This window comes from Silene latifolia, chromosome 5, assembly GCF_048544455.1.
Source record: "Silene latifolia isolate original U9 population chromosome 5, ASM4854445v1, whole genome shotgun sequence".
Classification (NCBI taxonomy): Eukaryota; Viridiplantae; Streptophyta; class Magnoliopsida; order Caryophyllales; family Caryophyllaceae; genus Silene; species Silene latifolia.
The window spans coordinates 80959334-80971355 of record NC_133530.1 but is presented as its reverse complement, the minus strand read 5'-3'; the positions used below and the strand labels follow the sequence as shown (position 1 = coordinate 80971355).

Below are 12022 nucleotides of genomic sequence, written 5' to 3'. Positions count from 1 at the left end.
ATTAATGTATCCGCCTCAGTATAAATATACAGTATACAAATGCATACATAAATATTGAAATACACAAAAATATTAATAATAAATAACAGTTAAATATAAATTAGGAGAGAAGTTTTTTTTAATTAATAAAATATATGGCAAAACCAAGGACATTAATTAGGGAGGGTAATTAGTGAAGGAATCAAGGGATTAATTAGATTAAATCAGATTCTTTGAGTTGGACAAATGACGCGTTATTATTGGTGGTGTATGAGAGCCTTCATACACCTGGTGTAACTCTACCGTTTTCGTTGAAATTTAGCGTTTTGGATCAGCCTTGTTTTTTAACCCAACTAAGAAATGGAATAATATGCTGCTAGCTGTTGCAATTCTTTTCATAGTGACTTCTGTAGGAAAAATAAAATGCATGCAATTTAATGCATATTACGAATACGTCCAAACTCAAGGAATCCTTTATTACTAGCTGAATCTCAATCAGCCATATCAGGTCTTCTCATGCACGATTTTGGGCGTAAAGTTTACTCACTTTCACCATATACTAAAAGCTTACGTACACAATTTCTTTTTCATTCAATTCACTTTTGCATTGTTTTGCTAAAATAACTAAAAATCACTTTGTTAGAGCTCTTTATTACAGTATTTGAAATTAAAATATGGCTTTGTGTGAAAGAGCTCTTAACCTCTTATGTTAATGAGTTGATCTTTCTTAAGATCGACTATTTGGTCTTTTTTAAAAAGATGAGATTTTAAGATTATTTTACAGTCAAATATGATCACTTTTGAATAACAAGTTACCACAGCACTACCTAGACTGTTATGGTTACATTTGACCTTGAAATTTGTTGGGTTAAAACATCCAACACAAGCTTTAATGGGAAAGTGTTACATTGCACATGTAACATTTGGTGATGTTAAATGTATGTTAATTCATTATTTAACATTACGTGAAAGTGGCTTGAACTTTTGGTGAAAACGAATGAATTATTTAATTCATTTGTTTTGTTAACGTAGAATAATTTATGATTTTAAAATTCAATTTACGTAGCTATATAAAGGATGCCAAATCCTTTGGAAAAGATATCTCACAACATATATCAAACAAGGTGACTTAGCTTGGTAGAAAATAGCAAGTCGGGTTTGAGGGTGAGAGGCAGTACAACGGGTGTTTTTATACAATAATTTAGGAGGTTACTCTAGGGGTTATATTAGTGGCATTGACTAATATTACTGGAGGGCTAGAGATCGTTACCTTATATTATTGTGGGTTTCGGATTGGTATTAATTCGGGACGGTTACGTTGTACTGGTACTATATTATTATAGTGGATTCTAGTCGATTTGGCTAGTGGGTTTTACTTCCGGTTTGGAAGGTTTTGCCCTGGGTTTAACCCTAAATATCGTCTCATCTTAATATTGCTTACATTTATTTACTTTTACGGTTTACTTGTCGGTTGGTTGCTTCTATTGCGCGTGGGAGATTGGTGCTAATTTCCCAACAAAATGATCACAAAATCTCATCTTTTTGAAAAGACAAAAATAGTCTGAAACAAGAATTTGTGTATGTTAATAAATAAAATAAGAAAACAGTGTTGTTTTATAGAGTATAAGCAAATAAGTTTTTTCTAAATTATTTTCTTTAACCTTGTTTTTTAATCATCCTAGTTTATGGTTACTCCGTGATAAATGAATTTTTTTCGAATTTTGTTTACTTTTCTCATTCGCGAGAATGTTATAAGTTGATTTTTAAGCATCCTAGTTTCCTTTTCTTTTCTTTTTTTTTTATAAAAAAAAGTGTTAAATGGTGCTGGCTTGGTACAGAAGCAGCCAAACCATTCAAAGCTTTGGATAAATTTGTATACTCCCTCCATTCAACTCCACAAGGCCATTATGCTTTATCACGTTAGCCAACGCGGCTTTTACTCGACAAATATCTTTAGTTACGTATTTGCAAAAATTATAAAAGTTAGATATTTTTAATGTACTCTTAAAGACGAATCAAATAAGATCTCGCATGAATATATTTTCACTTATGTATCGAGAGAAAATTGAAGTTGAATGTCCGCTTGTGAATAGTGTGCAAAATAGATAATGGCCTTGTGGAGTTGAATGGAGGGAGTACTAGTCTAAGTTGTGGAAACCATAAAGGTAGACGACTTTTAGCAGAAATGACACGATTAAGTGCATAGAATTCTCAGTTATCAAGAAATATAGAAGCAGTTTAGACTACTGTATAGATATGGACTTGAAAAAGTGAGAGTAAGAGTAAGAGTAGGAGTAGGACTTGAATAGGTGAACAGGTGAGGCCATGCCTAACTTGTCAATGCATGTCTAATCGATATCGTGAATGAATCATGCTAATAGTACAAACTTCCTTTCTTGTGTCCATTCCTTTTTTACCCCATCCCATCCTTTTTTTTTATTAACATAACAAACATGATTTTAGATCATTATTGAGTGCCAATTTCACACGGGACCGTTTCCTCTATTACTCGGTACTCCCATCTCTGTACGCTTGTGAAACCATAGACGGATAAGTATCACTAATATGATAAAACAAAATTTAAAGTGCTTAACACGTCACAAATGACTTATCTTTATCTTTATTCATGTGAATTTTATTTGATCCGTTACAAGCCTGTGATGGATATTGGCCGTCGTAAATGAGAATTTTCTGCTTTTTTTTTTTTTTATTTTCTAACCTTTTCAACATCATTTTTGTTACCCATTAATAATGAACTACGGAGTAGTTACTCCCTAAGGGGTAAAAAAAGAAAAGTAGTTAACTAGTAAGATCCTGTTCATTTCGGCTGAAAAGATTTGAACGGAACTAAACTGAGTTTAATGGAGCTTAACTGAATTAAGAGTTCATTTGTTAAGAAATAAGCTGAACTTAACTGAATAAAGCTGAACTGAACAGAACATGACTTCATAGAGTTGAACTGAACTGAAATGAGTTAGAATTAACTCCAAAAATACAGGGTCTACTTTCTCTATTTTATCATTTTTTTTTACGTTTGGTATGTTAAAGGGTTTTGTACAAGAATTATCATCAAACGACACCTCATTAAGATTTGAAATATTAGCAGGAGTTGAGAGGTACCGGGTTCGACTATCAGCTGGGGCGATGATCACTTGGCCACTGCAGCCCCCGAAGGGGGTGGCTTACATGGTCCATGTGGTGGTGCGGGAATGCATGGGCCCGGGGGGGACTCAACCTCCTCGTCATAAAAAAAAACGATTTGAAATATTAGATCTGTTATGATCATTTCGATTTTGTAAATTTCTTTGAACATCGTTTTTTCTGTACAGTAATAAAATATGGAGTAGTTAATTCTTTTGATTCATCATTTTTATAGGTTTAATTAAAATATTAGAGTTAAAAATAGAAACATACTTAAATATGCATGTGAAATTTCATTAAATCAATAAAGCATAATTTGTGCCATATTAACATTGAAAGTGTTGAAATTACAAATATACCCAAAAAATAATTACTACATGTATTTGCTAGATAATTAAGAATCTTTCTTACTGTGTAAGATTTGAGATATCAAACTTGTTATTACCATTTTACTTTTTTTTTGTTAGAATAGACTCTACAAAACAAGTGTGAACCCAGGAAAAAATTTCGGTATAAATATTATATCCGTTATTCGATCAATGGCAAAAAATGAGTAACTATTGCAGCTAATTCGTTTACATTTAACTTATTAATTCTTAGCCCAATCCAGTCTGGTTATTAAAGGAATTGAACATGTAATACCAGTAATTTAAACAAACACAAATGAATAGAGTTAGAGTTAAAAAGTAAATTAACTCTTATCTGTTTTCCTATATAAGCCAATCTAAACTTAGGCGTTGTTTTGTACGGAGCAAATTATTATTAGTAGAAGCAGATTTGTTAATCAAGTTATAAATGACATATTGGATTGACAGGTTTGACTAATATATTTCAATTATCAGATTTAGTAAGGAGGCGTTTGGTTGAGGGTCTATAAGAAAGGGAAAAGGAAACAAAGTTATTGATTGCCTTTGTTGATGTTTGTTTGACACAAACAAAAAGAATACAATTCTCTTCCTTACCTCTCAATCCATCTAATTCCTTACCCCCCACCCCCCAAGGTATGAGATTTCATTACCCTCGTTACCCTTCAACCATCTTATTTACCTACCACCACACATACGACTCCCACCACACCCGTCACAAATAAGACGCCACCAAAACCACCACCACGACCACCCCACATAAACCACCACCACACCACCACCGCCACAAACCACCATGACGCCACCACCACCATCACAACCACCGCAGCCACCCCACTACCAGCACCACGACGCCACCGCCAAACCACCACCAAAAACTTCCGCCACAACCACCCAACATAAACCACCACTTCTGTAACCACCATGACGCCACCATCACCACCACCACAACCATCCCACTACCACCGCCAACATCACCACCACCACCACAACCACCACCACTACCCCACCTAAACCACCACTACCCCACCTAAACCACCACCTGTACACCAAAACAAACCACAAACCACCACACTTCATTTTCTTGATGTAACCAAACAACTAGTTAAGTACTAGGTAATCCCTTACCTTTCCCTCTCTTACCCTTTCTAATTTCCTTTCCCTTTCCCTTTCTCTAACCAAACGCCCCCAAAAGTGTTCGGTAATTAGCGAGTTTAGGTTAACAGATTCTTGTATACTTATATCTACGTGCAAATGGTTGATTGATTCATTATTTAGAATATACTAAAGTGGATATCCTAAAGGAAGCAACATATTGAAAAACAATAGATTGGAGTTCAATCTAATGTTTCAGTATGTCATCTACCAAACAAATAAAAATAGTTAATTGATGGGTCAAACATAATAAAAACTTTCAGTAGGTTGAAAATTTAACCGTTTGTTATTTTGTAGACACCCTCTAATCCGAAAACCCCATTAATTAATTAAACTATTGTAGTTTTCTATTCTAGTTTTGAAATTCGAAGCAAAATAAAATTGGAAGTAAAAAAATAAAAATAAAAAGATCCGCATATAGCGCTGCCTAACCAAAGTGGACCGTCCTTTTTAAAAACAGAATTTAATAAGCATGGCCAATTATCTAATGAACCATCCAACCGTGAAAAAGACTTGTAAGTTGGGAATGTGAGTTTTTCAACCCCATAAGTTGACTTTTAAACACAACTTTAAAGAAAAACCGACCAATAAACAAATCCGTACACAAGATAATCCAACCCAATTCCATTCCTCCATAGTCCATACAACCTCACCTTAAATTTTAACCTCATTATTAACTTCAAAAACTCTCATATCCTCCTTTTAGCGGTTATTGACTTATTGTGTGCAATTGTCGTATACATGTATAATGTAATAGAGAAAAACTAACCACTTTATTATTGAGAGTGACTATTTTATACAGAGTATTAACATAAAATGAAAGTTTTTTTTTATTATTAATTTAAATGATCATTTTTCAAGTGATTGCAACATAATATTAGACTTGGCAAAATTGACCCAACCTGACACCCAAATTCAAGACTTGAACTTGACTCGAATGTGAATTGACTCGGTCCAGTATAACCCGAATCGAATATTTATTGTTGGAAATTGATTATTACCACAAATAACTTGATAATAATTGACCCGAACCTGAAATGTCATGCTCGACCTAAAGTTTACAAACCCAAAATAACCCGATCCGAAATTAACTCGACTTGAACTCGACTCTGATGGGCTCGTTTGCCAGATCTACCCCATATAACAGTTTTATACAATAATTTATGTAGACTCCTTACAAAAAAAAAAAAAAAAAAAAAAATTGCGGGATATTTGAGTGAGAAAATAAATAAATAAATAAAGGTAGATATAATAAATAATGTCTGATATTATACTGTATATATACATCTGGGTATTTACTACTCATTCGTCCCTTTCTCACATCTCTCCTTGAGTTGTCTCTCTCTACATACTCCCTTTATCCTCTGTACACACTAATCCCTCTCCTCTTCTTTCATTTTCTCATCTGTACTCTAATTCTCTCTTTATAAATTCCCTCCTAAACTCTTTTTGTTCTACTCATCATCATATACCTTACTCTTCTCAAGAATCTCATCTCTGACTCTCAACATGGATGTAAGCTCAATTTCTCTTTTCAAACCTTCCTTCTACTTAATTTTTTCTCAAAAGGTTTGGGTAAGATCGTCTCACATATATGAGACGATCTTACCCAACACTAACTTATATGAGACCGTTGTATGAATCAATACAACGGTGTCATATAAGTATTTGTGTTTGTTGATAGCATGGTCTTATATAAAGTTTGTTTTTATGTATTTGTTTAGGAATGGACGAAGATGAGAGGAAGTCAAATACCGGCATTCGGGAACTGGGATTACGTGAATGAGATGCCAATAACTCAGTATTTTGAGTGTGCAAGACAAGCTGGTTTAATCCGTTACAGTTCTTCTTCTGGAGAATGTGAACACAACAACAACAACAACAACAACTATAATAATACTACTATTCCTGCTTCTCCTGATTTATACTCTCTTCATTATGTCAATCCTCCTCCTCATCCTCGCTCTAAACAGGTGGGTCCACTTTCCCTTTTTTTTCCTCCTTTTTTTAATTATTAAATTAATTAAATCTATTTACTTTCCACTACAAATTGGCTGTTTCATATGTCCATTTATGTTGGTCAACAACATTACTATATCTGAAATATGGCTGTGTTGTTCAATCAGTCTCTTGGAAGACCGTCTCTCGTTTACACTGTTTGTCAAAATGAAAATAATGTATTAAAATTTGTTTTTGTGCCCCCTACATAAAATTCTTGCGTCTGTCCTGAGTAGAGGTAGTCTATTTTCAAATACAGAAATAATTTTGTAGAAAAGCACGAGTGGTGATATTCATGACCTGGTTCATCGGTTCCCTTTAATTTAGGATAAAAGAGAAAAATTTGAAATGAATTGTTATTTGTGTGAATTATTGTTTAGTTAACGTGCATGATAATCATGAATTCTGTAATAGTGATGCCACAGAAATTAGTTAGAGTCAAATATAAGTGACAACACACAACTCGTATAAATCTTGTACAGAATCCTATCTAGGATACTAGGATTAATAGTTTGGAAAATAGCAAAGCCTACAATTTTAGTACACATTTTCTACTTTTGCCTTCATTCAGTATTTTAACATTTAAAGTAATTTTGTATTTTTTCCTGTAGATTTACCCACCTAATAATAAAATTCTTTACTAGACACAAGGAAGGGCATCCAATTTTTTTTTCAAAAGTTTAATACTCCTATATTAGTTGTAAGTATTTATTACTTAATCCGTCCGAATTATTTATTTGCTTTTTAATCATAGGTAAATAAATAATGGAATTTATATTTATTATTTAATTTAATAATATTAGTTTGAAATATAGTTTGTGAGGAAGAATTTAGTCAAAAAGAAGTAGTAGCAGGTTGTATAAAAGTAGGTAGAATTCCGTTTCGTGTAAGCAGCTACAAGTCAATTTCCTACACTAATATTTGGAAAAAAAGAAAAGTTGAGTTAGATACTGGTCAGTCACCATTAGATTTCTTCAGTCTTCTATTTTGTTTTTTTGGTCTTTGTAGAGAGGCATTCAGGCTACGAACTAAAGCTATTTCTAATAATTATTTATTCACAAATTCTTATTTCAGACGGATATTTTTCGTCTTATTTTTCAGACGAGCAAGTGTGACTGTTTTGTAGTTAAATATAACCAGAATGGTATAGGCAGTATTACAGCTTATGGTAACTGATTTTTCAATAGTGATCACATTTTTCAATAGTGATCATATTTTTCGTCTTATTATTTCAGACCAAAAAAGCCCGTCTGAAGCAAGACACACGGTTATTTATTTTGTTTGCTCATTTTTATTTGTGATATAGGTCTTGCCTTAAACCTTCTTGATTCAAGATTTCTTATAAGTACTTTTCATTTGCACCTCTATGGCTCTATTTTAATCAGTGTGTTAGCGGTCATAAGTTAAGATCGTCTTTAGCAAAAATTTGTGTTTTATCTGTTGTTAGTGATAGGAATAATGATTTCGATCAACAAATTCTTGAACAAAATCGTTTTATTATACTCTAAGTAATTCAAATATGGGTGTAGACTCTTTATTCGTGATCTGATTTAGGTCACTTATTTTTGTCTTGTTTTACTTGAAAAATTTTAAATTTATGAGATTGAAAATTTACCATTTTACATACACTATATAATTTTTATTTTTTTTGATAACTTTGTATCTCTAATGTGTCTTTTTACCTTAAAAGTTTAAAATTTGACTCATCAATCATCATAGTCCTAGCAATTTAATTAAAAAGTAGCCAAGGCTTGTAAAATACTTCCTCCATTCAACTCCACTCTACCACTTTCTTTTTTCACGTTTGCCAACGCGTGTTTTACGCGTTAAATATCGTTAGCTACGTATTTGCAAAAAATATAAAAGTTAGATATTTTTAATATACTCGTAAAGACGAATCAAACAAGATCCCACATGAATATATTTCCACTTACGTATCGAGAGAAAATCGAAATTGAACACACAATTGTGAATAGTGTACGAAAGGGAAATAGGTAGAGTGGAGTTGAATGGAGGAAGTACGCAATAAAATGAGGAATTCTTAAAGGGAAAGTGAGAATTAATTGAGGATAGAGGTATGCATTTATGAGGTTCATGTGACAAATGTGCCAAGTTAATAAGGTATGTTGTGTCAACTGTGAATGGAATTAAGGAACACATTGAAAGAAATTAATGAAGGCTATGAAGGCTACTACTAGCTAGTCCTATATTAATCCATCATTTAATTAAGGTTATTTGGTTGATTGAGCTGTCTTTGACTCATTTCTTCATTTGCCATCACCTATGTTACTTACATGGACTTATTTAGTCTCGAATTACTTTGTTATTTCCTCCGTTTTAGTCAATTTTAAACATTTAATTAAAAAAAATACAACTCACATATCTTCAATAAACGTATACAAATGACTGAAATAATATAGAGGGAGTATTATATAAACTATTTGTTGGGTTTGTGCCTTGATTCTGTTAACCGCCGCTTCGAATAACTATGCGGGGGGGTCTCATTGCCTTGATCCGAGTTCGGGTCAGGGGCGAAGCGCCCTGGTTTAGGGGTTCGGGGACGCAACGTGGTCCCCGATGGGGGTTCGTGGGCAACGCCCCCGAAACTTAAACGTATCCGTATCCGTTATTGGGCCAGTCTGTCTTGGGCCTTTATTAGGTCATTTCAGTATTAGGTTTAGAGAGTATTATATAAACTCTCTAATCCTCTACCTATGATTATCTTGCTTATCATACCGTCGAATCAGAATCAAAACTCCTCACATATCAATAAAACTCTCTCCCTTCTGCCCTGTGGACGTAGCTAACACACCGTTAGTGAACCACGTAAATCTGTGCGTTTGTCTTTTATTGTTCTTTATTTGTTCTTTCTTGCTTCTGTTATAACACTATTTGTGCCCGTTAAGTATGGCCATCCGGACAATGATAGGGTATCATCGTCCACCTACTCTCGTATTTTTGTAAAGGGTCTATGATTTTAGTGTACCCTATATAGTAAATGTGAGGGTTTCGATATCAGTTGGTGACATCAAATCTCATTCTTTGAAACGAAAAGTTTAAACCGTAACACATTAGTTACTAAACCGAAAATCGTGTAAATCAATTAAATTAAAAAACATAAAAAGTGGCAATTAATGGACAAAATTTAAGGGACCTGTAAAAAATAAGTGAGTAAAAACAGGGGTCCAGGGTTGTAGTACAAAAGTCAGATAGTATTAAAAAATGCATTTGATAAACAAGGCTCCACAAACCACAATGACACGAGGAAACTCCCAAATAAACACATTAATCAAAAAAATCCCAACGTCATACCATCTCTGCAAAGTTATTTGCATTTAACTCCTTGCATTCTCCTTACCCCATTCCACCTATTTCCCTTCAGTTTTGGTCTGTGGGTCCCCCTTTTAAATTTTACTGTGTTTTGTCTGTGACATCTTTTGAAAATTATTGTAAAAAACAAATGTTTTGCTAAGAAAGTACTAATTTGGATTAGTTATTGAAATTTAGTAGCACCAAATCAGGACAAAATAAACATTATTGTTTACTTGTAGTTTTGCATTTAGTTGATGAATGTCCTAATTCTTGGCTTCTTTTGACCTTTTTATTTGTGTCGATTTTTGTCTTAAATTTCACTTTTTATGTAAACGGTTTTTCTAATATATCCCCGCAAAAATATTAGAATCGTTGTTGACAAGAGTATTTAATGAAACCGTGTCAATTTTAAAATTTACGAGTATTTCATTCCTGACTGAATAGTTTTCGGATTAATATTAGACATATTTGTAAATGTACAGGGGAAAGGAAGGGAGAAAAGGTCAGTAGGGACGCACGTGAGGGAAGGAAATAGGAAACAAGCAGGAAAAGTGTATGACGTGAGGGTAACGGAACTCCCTAAAACAGCCGTGAAGAAGAAGCAAACACAATCACATTACCAATACGACGCCGGATTAGGCGCTCAACCATGCAGAGCTCCCAAAGCTGTTGATGAAGACCTCTACCAGATCCCTCCTGAGCTCCTCAAGAGGGTACTTAGTACTTACTCTTGTCTTTCTCCTCTTTTTAATTACTATTACTATTACCATTACTAACAACTAATTCCGCTTCTTTAATGTCAATCATCAAATTCATTTTATAAATATTGTATGCCTAATCTTTAAACTTTCACTAAGCACACGTTGGTGTATTCAAGGAATTTTGATTGTGACATTCGGCATACCTAAAAGTCACTTTTTTGACGCCTTACAAAAGTTCTTAAAAGTATACTATAATACATACGTTACAATTTTTGAGTTTTATATCAAAGTTCTTAAATAACCAAAAAAAAAAAAAAAGTTAATTTTCTGATTTCCGAGATCCATATAGTGGATCAGTCAACGCCTGCCTTATCCAAGGATTACGAGTTTACGACTTATAATCGATACCATTTGATTCAATATTGAATTGTTTTAGCTTCAAATTGGAAAGTAAATACAAGTACAAGTAGAATTTAATATTTTAATGTCAACTCTAATTGTTTTCTAATTAATGGTTATAACTAAGGGAATCATAGGCTAAGACTAATAAGAGTTAATTGTTTAAAATTGGTGCAGAAGAGAAGAATGGGATTTTTTTCAAGATGTTTGGTGCCTCCATGTGCAGTCTAAGTAGAAAAATCAAGGTGAATGAATGAAGCAGTAAAAGTAAAAGTAAAAGTAGAAGAAAAAATGGAAGTAATGTCGAAAGATTCTCTACTCCTTAGATGGAATTATTTTTGGGTTGTAAAATAGGAGTAAGTAAGTTTAGTGTAATGTGGTTGGTTGAACACTTGAACTTAGTTTATGGCATGAAAAATAGTCAACCTAGCCTAGCTAGTAGCTACACCCGACCTTGTTTTTGTAACAAACACTCCTATCAGTATGAGGCTATGACCTATCATCATATGTTTGACCTTTATATTAGTGCACTCAACTTAGTCAACTATATGTCGTCTCTATTCTCCTAATCATATCATCATTCTCAATTTCTGGTTGCTTTACCACTAACATGAAAACATGAAAAATAATTACTCCGTCAAGGCTTCAATCACAATCATTTATTTATCTTTGATTAAAATAAGCCAAAGAAAGTTACTCCCTCCTATTCTCCATGTTCTTCCACAATCTTCTTTTTTTATTGGGTTGATTCATTGGGGCCGAAAAGATGCTATGATTGGTTGCAGAGGTGGTGAGACGGGTACTTCGAATCGTGGCAATGGAGGGGAGTAGATGATCAAGGGCGTATAACCTTTTAAGTTCCTGGGAGCAAGGGCAGAGTTCTCAACATTCTATTTTGTTCTATTTTCTTATTAGGTTAATTACTTCAATTGAGCCCGTCGCTAATTACTTCAATTGGGCCGCCCTGTACTA

General features: G+C 33.6%; 1 protein-coding gene across 1 annotated transcript; it reads left to right on the top strand.

The window, feature by feature from the left end:
- The first annotated feature begins 5941 nt into the window (after positions 1–5941).
- Positions 5942–11594, top strand: LOC141657632 (uncharacterized). Its single transcript, XM_074464925.1, has 4 exons — positions 5942–6155; positions 6365–6613; positions 10433–10663; positions 11228–11594. Exons 1-4 carry the CDS (start codon positions 6150–6152, stop codon positions 11279–11281), a joined length of 540 nt encoding a protein of 179 aa, XP_074321026.1. The 5' UTR covers positions 5942–6149; the 3' UTR covers positions 11282–11594.
- Positions 11595–12022: the final 428 nt, after the last annotated feature.

Coding starts and splice junctions, on each gene's coding strand:
- LOC141657632 (XM_074464925.1), top strand. Junction 6,614..10,432: donor CTCATCCTCGCTCTAAACAG/GTGGGTCCACTT, acceptor GTAAATGTACAG/GGGAAAGGAAGGGAGAAAAG. Junction 10,664..11,227: donor CTCCTGAGCTCCTCAAGAGG/GTACTTAGTACT, acceptor AAATTGGTGCAG/AAGAGAAGAATGGGATTTTT.